Raw genomic sequence first — 14,747 nt, 5'->3', positions numbered from 1 at the left:
GAAAGGCGTATTTTGATCGCTTTGTCAGTGACAACTGGGCCCCAACCATTTCCCTTCTCGGTTCCATTCGCAGGCGTCAGCAAGGCCCAGCCCAAGTAGGATTCCATGACCCATTTCCGCCGCGAAGCTTCCAGAGCCTCCACCACGGTACTGCGCCGCCGACGCCGGCCTCCTCTCCGGCGATCTCTGCTGCCCTAGCCCCGTCCACTCACTGGTCGCGCTCCCGCCTGCAACCAGTCGCCGGATTTACTGGCCGTGGAGATGGTGAGCTCCACTGAAACACGCCAACCTCAAGCATTTCCTGGATAGGTTTTATGGTTGTGCGCATGTTCCTGATCAGATTGGATGGATTATTTTCTAAAAGCGATGAGAAATTTTGACCCATAGGTAATAGGCTGCAGTTAAATTCCTTAGTATTTTCACAGCATATCGATGCTACTGTGCCTAGGGCTCACGGGGACCCTTTTTTTGGTTGTCAGGCTAAAACTAGGAACGATTAGATAAATTGTTCTGCATTTCACGGCAGTTAACTTTATCCTTACCTGTTTATTTGGTCATTTCGTCTGAACGGTACTGTAGATTGGTAGTTTCTGCCCGCTGTAAGACGGCAACTAGCTTTCAATAGATTGCCACAATGGCATCAGGTTAGTATAAATCACAATTTTCTATTCACAAGAGGTTTGCCACCTGAGCCTGTGTGATGATTTTGGGACGAAATGGTGTTTGGACTTTTAATTTCCTGTTGTCTCCATTCGCTGCTTCTTGTTTACTTTTATTCAATATCTCTGCAGGCCACGCCACTCATAGCTGGGCTCGCGGTCGCAGCAGCTGCTCTAGCTGGCAGATATAGCATCCAGGCTTGGCAAGCTTACAAGGCAAGGCCTATAGTTCCAAGAATGCGTAAATTCTATGAAGGTGGCTTTCAAGCTACAATGACCCGGAGGGAAGCTGGCCTCATCCTTGGTGTCAGGTGCATGCTATATAAAAACATAATTCTGATAGCACAACAATATATTCTTTATGCTTCTTTTGGCATACATTTATTCATCTCTAGCAGTCTAGCTCCATCTATGCCACTGAAATTGTTGAGTTCTGCACAGCACAAGCACACTACTTGGGTTTATGGATTTCAATGGTTGAACAAAAGAATTTGCGTAGCACAACAATAGATCAGTCATCATTAGCTTCCCTTCCTGTTCCCTGCAACAATTATGCTTTCTGGAAGTCTGCTCAGATAGCTGATCATAATAGTTGGCAGTTAGTTGTCCCAACTTCCTTTCTTTCCTGGAAGTACGTACAACGTACATTTCACATTATGGAATATCATGTGGTAATATTTCCAGTGCATAATAAAATGTAGTCTTGTAGTCCATACTCTGTCCACGCTAACCACTAGCATACTCAAATGCAGATTGATAGGTGCACTTTACAAAGTAAATATACTACACATAGTGTAGGTTTCAAGTTAATAGTTTTCAACTGAACACCTTGCAAATAAGGCAAAGGGAACTTCTCCTCTGCGAGGATTGGGCTAGGATCCACCCATTCTGAACCCATCCAAACGAGGCTTGGAGCTAGATGCTTATATAAAGGATAGAACTTCCATCTTATGCTGGAATCACGTGTGCCATCTCCATCTTATATATATTGTGTTTCTGTTTGTGATTTTACTGGCAAGGTCAGTTAAATGCAGCCGCAAATAATTTTTCCCCCTGGCAAAATAAGCTCTTCCTTGGAATGATATAGCCTATCTTGAACTCAACCTGACAAAAAAGAGTTGTCCAATCTTGACACATTTTTTTCCTTCTTTCTGCCTGGTGCATATGTACTTATTATTACAACATTTAGAAGAATCTATTTTTGGATTTGTGCATCTAAATTTGAGTGCATCTTGACATACCAGGTTGTTCATTCTGGCATTTAAATACATGCCGTTTATTTGTGATTTAATTGATAAATTTACAATTTAAGACATGCTTTATGTCCTGCCATTGTTAAGTTACCCTGTTTTCTTTTGATTCATCAGAGAAAACGTCCATCCTGATAAAATAAAAGAGGCACATAAGAGGGTCATGGTTGCCAATCATCCGGATGCGGGGGGAAGCCATTACCTTGCTTCGAAGATCAACGAGGCAAAAGATGTTTTGCTTGGGAAAACAAAAGGAGGTGGTTCAGCCTTTTGATTGTATAAAGCAAAATGTGCTCTTCCAATGAAGATAATGTTTTGTACTTCCGGACTCAGCAGTTGGAAGGCAGACAAAAACATTGATGGGTTACTACAATCTCTGGACAACGAACATTGGACCATCTTCGGCACAGCTGGTCCTTTTACTATTTGACACTTGAAGACCCGGTTATGCTGGTTCTGGAATAACCTATATACATGAAGTTGCCCTGTGTTGAGTTGCACATGATATTTGTCCATCTGTCTATTCTATTGTGATAGCTATACAGCCACATGGTTCTTCTAGCTTGCAATAATCATGTCATATAGTCATCTTCGTCTTTCTCCACTGGACTTCGCGTCTTTTGAGTGTCCTGTTCTTCAACTTGTGGAGTGTACCTTGGCATATCAAGGTGCCAAAGCATTATCTGAGATTCGGAGCAATGGGAAGGGATGCCCTTCTGTGTTTCTCCATCACCGACTGCCATTTGTCGTACAAACTGGATGAAATCCTGAGATAAAAAACCATGATCAGGCAAGTTATCAGATTACTACTAGAGACCACTGGGGCTTGGCTCAATTGACAAACCTGAGTTTGCTCTCCTGATGAGTTGTTCTTGTTGATGAGCCTTTCCGATTCCCAGAGTATTGAGCTCCTGAACCCAAGCCCAGAGAAGTGTATTTCAGGAGATATACCAGAGCTGTTGTGGACTGCACTTGCATCTTGTGCAGACACAGGTGGTGGTGCCTGTGTGTCGTTGGAGCTCGAGTCTTTTGAGTACCAGCCTGTGATCCGTGATGAGTCACAGGTTGGTCCTTGCATTGTCACTCTCTGGTCTGCTGATGACACGGCTGCTGTTGGCCATGCTGCAATGCCTCTGGATCAAGGATTGATTGGACACGAGATGTTATTTTGATTGCGGATGAGAAGTGTAGCAAAGCTGCAGGAGAAGGGGAGAAGGAACGCACCGAGTCTGCCTGAGCTGCTGAAAGAAGCGGAGATCGTACACGCCGGAAGCCCTGGCGAAGTGGATGACGCCGTTCAGCCGGTGCCGCTCGATGTGGCTCAGGGCCACGTTCCTCTGTCGGCCCTCATCATCGCCGGCACCGGTGGCGTTCTCGATGGCATAGGTGAGATGCCGGAAGGTGACGCCAGTGCCACGCAGCACCTGGACGGCGCTTGCCGACCTGTTCTTGGCTCCGACCACGATCCATATCATTGGCGGCTCGACGTGCCGCAGCGTGTGGCCCAGCCTCGTCAGCGCCGCCTCCTGCGACATGCCGTCACCGTCGTTGTCTGGACGCGTGACGGTGACGATCAGCAGGAGGCCCAGGTCAGGGACGGCAGGCGCGTGCTGAACATTGAGAGATGGAAGAAATGAAGCGCGGAGAATGGCTACCGACTGGCTGCTGGTGCCGGCAAGTGGCGCGAGGGCGCCGATGGCGAAGCAGATGGCGAGCTGGACGACGGCGGCTTTGCCCTTCCGCCATAGCTGCATTCTCTTCTTGGATCTCTCCGCCGAATCCATCCTCGTCAATTGAATTGCTACTTGGTTCCTGAGTTCCTCCCTGCTGTGCTGCTCTCCTGAACTTGTTCAGATAGAAGAAGCAAGGATGAGAAGTTGGAGGTCCCGTCCTGATTGAACTGAATCTGTCTGAACGGAGGAGACTCCGATCTCAGTTTTAATACATGGAGCGGAGAAATGCGGTGCTTGCTGGTGCCAGTTGACTTAACAGAGGGTTGTCGCTAGCACGACTGGATTTGACTTTCAGGATGTGGTGTGAATAAGCAGCAGCAGGATGTGATGTCAACCCTTTCACAGCAGAGCAAGGGAAAGAGAATGTCGGTGCACGGTCTTAAGACCAAGTATGCGCCAGATTAGGTGTGTGTTTGTTTGTAAGCAAGGAATTAGCGGCATGATGAGCGGTCGTAACAATCAAATGTTAGTACGGGGACACCACAACGACTCCACGTTCAAGAACGAAAGAAGTCTGTGAGCTTGGTCTGCGGTGCAACATCACGGACTGGCTGCCGATCGAGAGTTGACGGTACAGGGGAGCAGAGCAGGAAATTGTACTGACCAAGCGCAGCTAGACAGAGGCAGTCACCCTCCACCCTCCAGGCCGCGTCAGTTTGCTTGCTTACATGTACTCGAGACGCCATTAACACCAACCAGATCCCCGCCGGCCACTGCCATCACCATCGGCTCCGACGTGAGTATCTCCATCCATCCTGCTACTGCTCGTCGTCTGTAGCAATTGCCGTTACCTTATCCGATGGGACCTCCCGGAAACTCCTTTCAGCCGCCCGCACGAGCTTTGACCCCAAAACCCCAGTCCCCTTTCGCGGAAGCACCCCAATACCACCACCTTCACATTTGGTCTAATTCCACGGACACCTTTCTGTCCACCACGTCACCGCTGACGATAAACTTACTTTCAATACTTAACGATCACGCTTGTTGGTTGGCGCCCAGCAGCACTAGAGCCACTACAAGCAGCAGCTACTTAAGAAGGCGCCACCGAGCAACCACTCCTGTCCTCCCTCTCTCCACACCTCTTTCGATCAGCCAGATATCCTTTTCGCCATGGCATCTTCCACAGGGAGCTTGGACCACGCCGCCGGGTTCACCTTCACCACCTCCTTCACTGACCTGCTCTCCGGCTCGACGCCGATGCCCAAGTTCAAGTCCTCGCAGCCGCCCAGCCTGCCCATCTCGCCCTCGTCCTTCTCTTACTTCTCCATACCTCCGGGCCTCAGCCCCGCCGACCTGCTCGACTCCCCCGTCCTCCTCAACTACTCCAATGTCAGTCAGTCTTCCCTCCCTTCTATTCTCCTCTTGCTGCTCTGCAATTGTTGTTAGCTGATTTCGGTTATTCCTTGCTCATCAGATTTTGGCGTCCCCCACAACCGGTGCGATCCCGGCGCACTGGAAGGCCTCTCAGCAAGATCAGGACAGCCGAGGCAGCGGTGACTTCTCCTTCCAAGCCGTCAACAAACACACAGATTCATCGCCTCAAACAAATTCTTTCCCTTCCATCAAGGTATGTATGTATGTATGTACACACTTGATAAACACTAGACAGTAGTAACTCACAGCATGTGTATGCTTGTGCAGGAGCAGCAGGTGGCACAAGTGAGCAACAACAAGAGCAACAAGCAGCTGGAGGACGGGTACAAGTGGAGAAAGTACGGGCAGAAGCAGGTGAAGGGGAGCGAGAACCCGAGGAGCTACTACAAGTGTACCTACAGCAACTGCTCCATGAAAAAGAAGGTCGAGCGGTCCCTCGCCGACGGACGCATCACGCAGATCGTCTACAAGGGCGCGCACCACCACCCCAAGCCCCTCTCCACCCGCCGCCATAACACCTCTCCACCCGTCGCCGATCAGGAGCACTCTGGCGTCACCCCCGAGAACTCTTCTGTCACGTTCGGAGACGATGAAGCCGACAACGGGTCGTCGCAGGGCGCCGAGCCCCAAGCCAAGCGCTGGTAAGTAGTGTGATTCATCATCGACGTACGATTAATTCATCATCGTGTTGTTGGACTAATTGGAGAGTGGATAATTGCTTTCAGGAAGGAGGATGCCGACAACGAGGGCAGCTCCGGCGGCAAGCCGGTGCGCGAGCCAAGGCTAGTGGTACAGACGCTGAGCGATATCGACATACTGGACGACGGCTTCCGGTGGAGAAAGTACGGCCAGAAGGTCGTCAAGGGCAATCCCAATCCAAGGAGCTACTACAAGTGCACCACGGTGGCCTGCCCGGTGCGAAAGCATGTGGAGCGGGCGTCGCACGACAACCGCGCCGTCATCACCACCTACGAGGGCAAGCACAACCACGACGTGCCGCTCGGCCGCCCGACGACGTCCTCTTCCTCTGCTGCTGCCGCCGGACACGGACAACAGGGCCCCTACACTCTGGAGATGCTCACCAACACCAAGGACGAGCCCAGGGACGACTTGTTCGTCGACTCGCTCCTTCTCTGCTAGGCAAGCAAAAGCATATGGGCGATGGCCTTAATTTACGTAGCGTCTATCACTTGACTGACTCCTCCTGATTTAGTTTTGGCCATGATGTATTCAGCGTTGTGGTTGTTTCTTATTTGTAAAGTTTACATGATAGTCACAGAATTTAACAGTTCCACCTTCAGCTCCGAGCTCAACGCCACACTAGCTGTGAGTCTGTGACTGACGATAAACCTGAAAAACATTGCAGTTTGCAATGGAACAGTCAGATTTCAAAACAAGTGAAGTAGTAACGTCCATTCTTGCGCGATCTGCAAACCGTAGACGGAGGTCGAAAGAGGAGAAATTGTTGTTCATCAGTCTTTAACTATGAAAGGCATGCAAAATCATCATTACTAGGTCTCTCGATTTACTGAACTAAACAACAGAGCCAGTCACAGCCGTCTTGCTCTTCTCCCTCGGGCGCATTTCGTCGGGCAGGTGCCTGGCCTCCCAGTCGGCCAAGTCCGCCTCCACCTCCGCCGCTTCCTCGTCAAGCCCCAGCCGCTTCATCCCTTTGGCCATCACCCTGTACATGTACTCGTCCACCTCGCAGCCTCCCTTCCTGACCGCCGCCTCGTACACCCTCCAGGCGGCGCGCGCCCTGCCCTTGGCCACCAGCGCGCGCACCAGCCGCGTCAGCTTGTACACGTCCTCCCCGACCCACACCCCCTCCGAGGACCCGCCGGCGGCGCCCCGCTCCTTCTCCTCGATGAAGGCCTCGACGAGCGCGTCCACGGCAGCTGCGGCGGCGGGGTCGTTGGAGGGCGAGGAGGAGACGAAGGTGGCGTAGAGCTCCGGGTCGGGGCGGTACCAGGGCTCGGCGCGGGCGACGTGGAGCGCGGCGAGGGCGAGGGACCAGTGGCCCTGGCGCTGGAGCTCGGCCATGGCGGCGAGGAGGTCGGCGCGGAGGAGGCGGCCGAGGGCGGCGGAGGCCGCGGCCGTGGCGGCGGGAGGGGAGCGGTCGGCGGCGGTGAGGCGCTTGAGGGCCTGCACGGCGTGGATGGCCTCCGTGGAGAGGGAACGGCCCCGCTGGAGCGGGCCGCGGTTGTCGCGCGGGCCGCAGGTGATGATGGTTCGAGGACCGGGCAGGAGCTTGGCGCGCAGGGTGGGCGCGGGGGTGGTGTGCGGGAGGAAGAGGAGAGACGCCATGGTAGAGGAGGCTGAGCAGCGTAGGCGCGGCTGAAGCTGGAAACACAAGGAAGGGGATGAGTTTTATTATTGAACGATGACGATGCCGCAGTATACGCCACACGAAGGTCGAGTAAACTACCATCCCACGCTTTCCACGCTCCCCCGCAAAGTCGCCATTAAACTGGAGAGGCTCACTTGCAGCAGACAGAGACAGAGTCCAATGGCGACGGCCGTGCTAATCCTGCTGGCCGCCGCCATCCTGGCGCCGTCTCTCTCCAGCTGCGCGCCCGCCTCGGCTACTACCACCTCTGCGGCGGCGGCCGACCGCATCACGCGGCTGCCGGGCCAGCCGCCGGTCAACTTCTCCATGTACTCGGGCTACGTCACCGTGGACGCCGCCGCGGGGCGGGCGCTCTTCTACTGGCTCATCGAGGCCTCCTCCACCGCCGCGCCGGACTCGGCCCCGCTCGTGCTCTGGCTCAACGGCGGGCCCGGCTGCTCCTCCGTCGGCTACGGCGCATCCGAGGAGCTCGGCGCCTTCCGGATCAGCCCCGACGGCACCACGCTCGTCCCCAACCCCTACTCCTGGAACAAGAGTCGATTTTTTTTCTCCCTCGCTCTCTTCTTCTTTTGACCGAGAATTGTGTTAGCTTCCTTGACAACTGACACTGGGATGGAATTGGATCGGCTCGTTCCTTGCAGTGGCCAACATGCTCTTCTTGGACTCCCCCGCAGGCGTAGGGTACTCCTACTCCAACACCACCTCCGATCTCTTCACACCCGGCGACAACAAGACAGGTCAATTTTTCAGGATTACTTATCTATTCAAGTGCTAGTACTGTTCTTTGCTCGCATGAGGATGTCTTCTGCTGAATACCAATGATATCTTGCAGCTCACGATTCGTACACTTTCTTGGTGAATTGGCTGGAGAGGTTTCCGCAGTACAAGCATCGCGATTTCTACATCTCCGGGGAGAGCTATGGAGGTGAATTGCCATCAGATCGAATTGGTTAATTCTAGCATGTTGGCTCTGCGTTCAACATTATCCAGCAATCACATGTATATGATTCATGTGTCACCTAGTTTGTTCACTGTTGCTGCAATGGCTGCTTTTCAGGGCACTATGTTCCTCAGTTGTCTCAGCTAGTGTTCAGAAACAACAAAGGTATCAAGAAGCCCATCCTCAACTTCAAAGGCTTCATGGTCAGAAACTAATCAGCTCTTCTTTTGATTCTCCCTTAATTGGTCTGGACATTTTTCTTGTTACATATGATCAAATAATCAATCGCTGTTCTAGGTCGGAAATGCCGTTATTGATGATTACCATGATTACGTTGGAACTTTCGAGTACTGGTGGACGCATGGGCTGATCTCTGATGATACCTATCAGAAGCTGCAGTTGGCCTGTGAGTTTGATTCATCTGCGCATGCTTCCAAGGCATGCAACCAGATCTATGATGTAGCTGAAGCCGAGGAAGGCCTGATTGATGCATACAGTATCTATACACCAACCTGTAAGAAGGCCTCATTGCGTAAGCGGAGGCTAATAAAGGGCCGCAGGGTGAGCTAATCCACTACTAGAACTATAATTTGTTCATAGCTAAGCTAGTACACTACTGTACCAGCATGGTATATCGGTATTATGTATTGTGCACATGTTTAAAGTACCGTTGTTTAGACACATATTTTTTTGTTCAAATATAGCCCTGGTTGCCAAGAGGATATGATCCTTGCACTGAAAAGTACTCCACAAAGTACTATAATCTACCAGAAGTGCAGAAAGCTTTTCATGCCAATGTCACTGGAATGCCGTATGCCTGGAACCCCTGCAGGTTTGTTCAACTGGTTTCATCTTGTTTTACTCACAACTACTCATTCATCATAACTGACAGTAAAGCTTGCTTGTTAGTGATAGTTTGCGCTAAACTTATGCCAAAAATTCGCAGTGATGACTTGTTTGAGCATTGGAAAGATTCACCGAGGTCTATGCTTCCTATATACCATGAACTTATTGCTGCTGGCATAAGAATATGGGTCTTCAGGTACACCAAATTTATGTTGAAAACATGATTCACACTGGAACATAAATATTTGACAGTGGTGCCAATGCTGATCTATGATCATCACTCTCTGTATGGTACCATAGCACAGCCATTCTGTCCTTCTGAGGATTTAATCATTTAAATTCGGAAATTTGACAGTGGTGATGCTGATTCCGTGGTACCCCTCACTGCTACAAGATACTCCATTGATGCGCTCTATCTTCCGACTGTCACTAACTGGTATCCCTGGTATGAGGAGGAGGAGGTTAGTCAGCAACCTGTGCTAAAGAAACACTGGCAGTTTTATTCCCTTTTTCACTTGCTACAGCTATACTCATCATTCTAATGGTGTGGATCTTGCTTAGGTTGCTGGTTGGTGCCAAGTGTACAAAGGTTTGACGTTGGTGACAATCCGAGGAGCAGGACACGAGGTTCCCCTCCATCGTCCACAACAGGCCTTGAAGCTTTTTGAGCATTTTTTGCAAGATAAGCCCATGCCTCGGCCTGTAGATAGCATTCAGTCGTTTTAGATATTTCTTTCGCTTAAAATGGAAGGTCACGCTATGAAGCCATCTTGTTGTACAATTTCAAGCCTGGCTCACACGTTTCAGTTGAGGAGATATGCTCTGTTCGATTGATGTTGGCTACTTGGCATTATTAATTATTTCAGTGCAGTAACTTTAGAAATTGGAACATAATTCCCATCAAAGTTGTCTGATGAGAGTTTTGTTTTCAGTTTTCATGTATACTGAGCACTGGAATGTTAATGTAATGTAATTTGGAATATTCACGTACGTACTTATTTGACACAATACCATGCTACCATGTTCACTATTATCTGTAGAAGAGACAACAGTACCATTCTAGATCAAGTTGCAGGCTTGGGGTCTCCCTGACCCTCTTGCTGACATAATTATCAAAGATGTTAAGCAACATGTTAAGCTTGGAATATGTTAACCTTGGTGAATTGTATGCTTTTGTGCTTTGTGGGCATTCTTCTTCTCATACAAAACAACGTGCATTTAGTTCCGTCTTTGAAAAATAAAAGATGTTTTAAGCGTGGCATATGTTACAGAAAAGAAGTACTACTCGGAGGTTCAGAATAACCAGGTACTCTCATATTCTTTCTAGTGCAAGAATTTTGGGAAGATAAACATTCTTTCGGAAGTCTTGGATTTTGTAACAGCACAAATATTATTCCCATGCATCACGCTGATCTTAGCGCATTTGACAAACAAAAAGCTATCGATCATCGATAATAAAACACCAACCAGATCATTTTTTTGGGATGATCTTGATGCCCTTGATGAGGAGCCCCCTCTTCCACTCCCCACCATCATACTCAAACATAGAGATCCCAACCTCTCCATTCTGCCCCATCTGTGGTTTAACCTCCCCAACCTTGAGCTGCAGCCACTTCTCCCTGGGCTTCTCCAGCAGATTCTCTTTGCGCTGCTGGACCGTTCCGTCGGGGAGTTTGAGCTGGAGGTTCACCGGCACAGACCATCCATAGGCTGGATCTTTGAGCATCACTTCGAAGACAACCTCATAGGTGACTCCCGGTGTAAGATGGGACAGCTCCAGCTTCCCATGAACCTCCAACCAGCAGACGTTCTGCAGCATCACTGCCTCGATTTTTTCAGCTTCGCCGTCGCTGATTTGTTAAACATGTCAGGTTCAGAAACAGCATGGTAATTAAGTCTAATTCCTGAGAGCATGATCTGTGAACAACTAAAAAAAATCATCTTTACGTATGTAGATGTACATGTTGTGATTCTGAATTACAGTACCTTCCTTCTTTCAGGGCATGCCAAGTCCAGTATCTGGGGTCTTCACTCCAAGTGACGGCTAGGCCTCTTGGGAGCAGCATGAAGCAGTTGTGCCTGGTCCTCTCATCCACCCAGTACTTCTGCATTCATTGAAAGTTTGAAGCATAACCATGTTCAAAATCAAAAGCCAAAGCTTATATATTACTCCCTGCGATCCTAAATTGTTGTTGAAATATTACATGTATCTAGACGCCTTTTAAGAGTATATACATCCATATTTGGACAAAAATTTAGGATCCGAGGGAGTATACAGGATTCCATGTCATGCTAGTTCATGTTTTCAGAAGCAAATTAATGAACCTTTGTTTTTCCGGCCAAGAAGATCCCTGTGCAGGCCTGATCTTCCATTGCAGCTAAATCAGTAGCCTTCTCGTTGGCGACGATCTCCCGGAACATGTGAGGAGCCGGCGCTCGCTTGGACTGGGCCTGCAGGTTTGTGCCAGAGGTGGAATCAGCACTGTGCGCCATCGGCACGGCACGGCCATCGCCGGTGCACGATGACACGGAAGACGTCTCTTTTGGCGAAGACGGCGCGGCCCCCATGGTCGGTTTTCTCTCGACTGGACTTCTCCTGGAGTGCTAGCTGATCGTGAGATATATATATAGCTTCAGAAGTTGGCTTGAAGCCTTGTTAGAACAACTGAACTGAGCTGAAGCATCACGATTTCAGGGTAAAGAAAGTGAAGACGGAATTTGGACCTTTTTCGCGCCTACCGTGCATCGTTGGACGGCGGGCATGAAAGGCAGAGAGAGTAGTCCCAGAAGATAATGTCAGCAAATTAACAAGGTAAGTTATTAATACATTTATTTTCCTTTTCATCTCCAGCGTTGGGTGGGGCATCTGATTCGTGAGATTGAATTCCCTGCTACGTACGCCCAGCCGGAAGAGAATCCACCTTTCTCTTTGTCAATCAATAATACTATTGCTGCCGTTGCATTGCATTGGTGGCCTGCTCGTTCAGTTGGGAATCCTTCTTGAGTTATTTAACTCTGCTCCTGTGCTTGATTTACTGTCGGATTACATGTCGGATTTAGTATTCTAATTAAAAAAATATATAACTTTCTTTAATTACTGTAATTAAAGTGGCCTATTAGCTTAGCTGGTAAGAGCGTGGTCCTAATAAGGCCAAGGTCGCAGGTTCGAGACCTGCATAGGCCAAATAAATTATTATTTTTTAGTATACAGGGATATTCTCCCGAGCTGCTCCAAAAGGAAGCTCCCAGCGCCCAGATTCACCTGAAGCTCCATGCGATGCTGGGACGTTTCAACTCTGCTCCGTAACTTTGCTTCAGCTCTCTGGCGTGCTGTTAACTTTGCAGCTAAAAATGTTTAGTGACTGCTGAGCTGATGCTCAGAACCTTTTTTTTTTCCTTTTCTTTGAGTGCTGTAAAACCCTGGTTTCGTTAATGCAATGGAAACGGGAGGCTCGGAGCCTTACGGTAACTTCAAAACACAATTCAAACAGAATACAACGCCGTTTTCCTTTGATACAAACGAATGAACCAAACAATGGCATCCTTTCAGTTTCAGATATACGCTTCCAGAGACTGGACCGCGACAGTAAAGAGTCGTTTATTGATCTACATCTCAAAACTGGTTACTGGGCGCGCAAGAACCCATATATAAAAGTCTCAAAATATATATTTTTACAACCTTGGAGCCCTCAGGTTCCTTTGCCTGGTCCTCTGCTCCTCCATTTCGTTCATCCAATCTGAAATCTGGTAAATAAATTTCACCGTCACCACCACCAACCCAACCAATCCAGCTATAGCAATTACCAGTAGCAAAAGTTTCAGGAGAGGCCCCGAAAGGAAATCCTTGATTTTCTGCAAAATATAGGCGCACGGTAAGGACCACACTTCAGGGGATCCAATACGTAAGCAGCACATCTGTATTTTACACACCTGTAACATCGAATACGGAGCAGGTTCTTGTCCTCCACGCTCACGCTTCTTCTTACGTTTGGGCACGTTTGCAACTTCCATGGCAGGATTCTAAACGGAAATTGCAGGAAACGAGCACATATTTAAGTACCAACAAAATCCAATTGTTTGGTGGTGAAAACTTGGCAGAGAACAACATTATTTGGTAGATTCGGGTACCTTAACCTCCTGAACTTTCCGGAGATGCAACTCTGTGGAAGAAACGGCGTGGAGCGGGCGTCGCACGACAACCGCGCCGTCATCACCACCTACGAGGGCAAGCACAACCACGACGTGCCGCTCGGCCGCCCGACGACGTCCTCTTCCTCTGCTGCTGCCGCCGGACACGGACAACAGGGCCCCTACACTCTGGAGATGCTCACCAACACCAAGGACGAGCCCAGGGACGACTTGTTCGTCGACTCGCTCCTTCTCTGCTAGGCAAGCAAAAGCATATGGGCGATGGCCTTAATTTACGTAGCGTCTATCACTTGACTGACTCCTCCTGATTTAGTTTTGGCCATGATGTATTCAGCGTTGTGGTTGTTTCTTATTTGTAAAGTTTACATGATAGTCACAGAATTTAACAGTTCCACCTTCAGCTCCGAGCTCAACGCCACACTAGCTGTGAGTCTGTGACTGACGATAAACCTGAAAAACATTGCAGTTTGCAATGGAACAGTCAGATTTCAAAACAAGTGAAGTAGTAACGTCCATTCTTGCGCGATCTGCAAACCGTAGACGGAGGTCGAAAGAGGAGAAATTGTTGTTCATCAGTCTTTAACTATGAAAGGCATGCAAAATCATCATTACTAGGTCTCTCGATTTACTGAACTAAACAACAGAGCCAGTCACAGCCGTCTTGCTCTTCTCCCTCGGGCGCATTTCGTCGGGCAGGTGCCTGGCCTCCCAGTCGGCCAAGTCCGCCTCCACCTCCGCCGCTTCCTCGTCAAGCCCCAGCCGCTTCATCCCTTTGGCCATCACCCTGTACATGTACTCGTCCACCTCGCAGCCTCCCTTCCTGACCGCCGCCTCGTACACCCTCCAGGCGGCGCGCGCCCTGCCCTTGGCCACCAGCGCGCGCACCAGCCGCGTCAGCTTGTACACGTCCTCCCCGACCCACACCCCCTCCGAGGACCCGCCGGCGGCGCCCCGCTCCTTCTCCTCGATGAAGGCCTCGACGAGCGCGTCCACGGCAGCTGCGGCGGCGGGGTCGTTGGAGGGCGAGGAGGAGACGAAGGTGGCGTAGAGCTCCGGGTCGGGGCGGTACCAGGGCTCGGCGCGGGCGACGTGGAGCGCGGCGAGGGCGAGGGACCAGTGGCCCTGGCGCTGGAGCTCGGCCATGGCGGCGAGGAGGTCGGCGCGGAGGAGGCGGCCGAGGGCGGCGGAGGCCGCGGCCGTGGCGGCGGGAGGGGAGCGGTCGGCGGCGGTGAGGCGCTTGAGGGCCTGCACGGCGTGGATGGCCTCCGTGGAGAGGGAACGGCCCCGCTGGAGCGGGCCGCGGTTGTCGCGCGGGCCGCAGGTGATGATGGTTCGAGGACCGGGCAGGAGCTTGGCGCGCAGGGTGGGCGCGGGGGTGGTGTGCGGGAGGAAGAGGAGAGACGCCATGGTAGAGGAGGCTGAGCAGCGTAGGCGCGGCTGAAGCTG

At 50.6% G+C, this 14,747-nt stretch overlaps 7 protein-coding genes, 1 long non-coding RNA gene and 1 other non-coding gene across 10 annotated transcripts; 5 read left to right on the top strand and 4 right to left on the bottom strand.

The window, feature by feature from the left end:
• Nucleotides 1-46: 46 nt before the first annotated feature.
• LOC100829188 (mitochondrial import inner membrane translocase subunit TIM14-3) lies at nt 47-2,497 on the top strand. The gene is made up of 3 exons (XM_003567616.4): nt 47-264; nt 792-970; nt 2,027-2,497. Exons 1-3 carry the CDS (start codon nt 262-264, stop codon nt 2,181-2,183), a joined length of 339 nt encoding a protein of 112 aa, XP_003567664.1. The 5' UTR covers nt 47-261; the 3' UTR covers nt 2,184-2,497.
• LOC100824060 (probable glucuronosyltransferase Os01g0157700) lies at nt 2,266-3,804 on the bottom strand. The gene is made up of 3 exons (XM_003565159.4): nt 3,134-3,804; nt 2,754-3,042; nt 2,266-2,676 (listed from the first exon to the last, which is right to left on the bottom strand). Exons 1-3 carry the CDS (start codon nt 3,691-3,693, stop codon nt 2,482-2,484), a joined length of 1,044 nt encoding a protein of 347 aa, XP_003565207.1. The 5' UTR covers nt 3,694-3,804; the 3' UTR covers nt 2,266-2,481.
• LOC100831835 (probable WRKY transcription factor 26) lies at nt 3,799-13,695 on the top strand. Of its 2 annotated transcripts, XM_010232018.3 has the most exons (5): nt 3,799-4,971; nt 5,057-5,209; nt 5,284-5,657; nt 5,742-5,991; nt 13,377-13,695. In XM_010232018.3, the coding sequence occupies exons 1-5, from the start codon at nt 4,753-4,755 to the stop codon at nt 13,539-13,541; spliced, it is 1,161 nt and encodes a 386-aa protein (XP_010230320.1). In that variant the 5' UTR covers nt 3,799-4,752; the 3' UTR covers nt 13,542-13,695. The 2 variants fall into 2 exon arrangements, with proteins under 2 accessions (XP_010230320.1, XP_003566790.1); XM_003566742.4 differs by lacking the exon at nt 13,377-13,695 and having other exon boundaries at nt 5,742-6,310.
• On the bottom strand, nt 6,467-7,359 carry LOC100843557 (protein THYLAKOID ASSEMBLY 8, chloroplastic). Its single transcript, XM_010232019.3, has one exon. The coding sequence runs from the start codon at nt 7,321-7,323 to the stop codon at nt 6,550-6,552; it is 774 nt and encodes a 257-aa protein (XP_010230321.1). The 5' UTR covers nt 7,324-7,359; the 3' UTR covers nt 6,467-6,549.
• On the top strand, nt 7,410-10,185 carry LOC100823672 (serine carboxypeptidase II-1). The gene is made up of 9 exons (XM_003566361.4): nt 7,410-7,901; nt 8,008-8,103; nt 8,199-8,291; nt 8,424-8,509; nt 8,604-8,867; nt 9,011-9,138; nt 9,253-9,348; nt 9,508-9,613; nt 9,714-10,185. The coding sequence occupies exons 1-9, from the start codon at nt 7,526-7,528 to the stop codon at nt 9,876-9,878; spliced, it is 1,410 nt and encodes a 469-aa protein (XP_003566409.3). The 5' UTR covers nt 7,410-7,525; the 3' UTR covers nt 9,879-10,185.
• LOC100839803 (lectin) lies at nt 10,488-11,760 on the bottom strand. Its single transcript, XM_003566082.4, has 3 exons — nt 11,478-11,760; nt 11,139-11,257; nt 10,488-11,002 (listed from the first exon to the last, which is right to left on the bottom strand). Exons 1-3 carry the CDS (start codon nt 11,718-11,720, stop codon nt 10,624-10,626), a joined length of 741 nt encoding a protein of 246 aa, XP_003566130.1. The 5' UTR covers nt 11,721-11,760; the 3' UTR covers nt 10,488-10,623.
• Nucleotides 11,625-12,672, top strand: LOC112270897. Its single transcript, XR_002963493.1, has 2 exons — nt 11,625-11,766; nt 11,848-12,672. It is a non-coding gene; the product is annotated as an uncharacterized LOC112270897 (long non-coding RNA).
• TRNAI-AAU lies at nt 12,263-12,336 on the top strand. The gene has a single exon. It is a non-coding gene; the product is annotated as a tRNA-Ile (tRNA).
• Nucleotides 12,677-14,744, bottom strand: LOC100823749 (protein THYLAKOID ASSEMBLY 8, chloroplastic). The gene is made up of 3 exons (XM_003565158.4): nt 13,281-14,744; nt 13,083-13,172; nt 12,677-13,004 (listed from the first exon to the last, which is right to left on the bottom strand). Exon 1 carries the CDS (start codon nt 14,706-14,708, stop codon nt 13,935-13,937), a length of 774 nt encoding a protein of 257 aa, XP_003565206.1. The 5' UTR covers nt 14,709-14,744; the 3' UTR covers nt 12,677-13,004; nt 13,083-13,172; nt 13,281-13,934.
• Nucleotides 14,745-14,747: the final 3 nt, after the last annotated feature.

This window comes from Brachypodium distachyon, chromosome 2 (genome assembly GCF_000005505.3).
Source record: "Brachypodium distachyon strain Bd21 chromosome 2, Brachypodium_distachyon_v3.0, whole genome shotgun sequence".
Classification (NCBI taxonomy): Eukaryota; Viridiplantae; Streptophyta; class Magnoliopsida; order Poales; family Poaceae; genus Brachypodium; species Brachypodium distachyon.
Note: the sequence above shows the minus strand (reverse complement) of the source record. Positions and strands in the feature narration are given on the sequence as shown.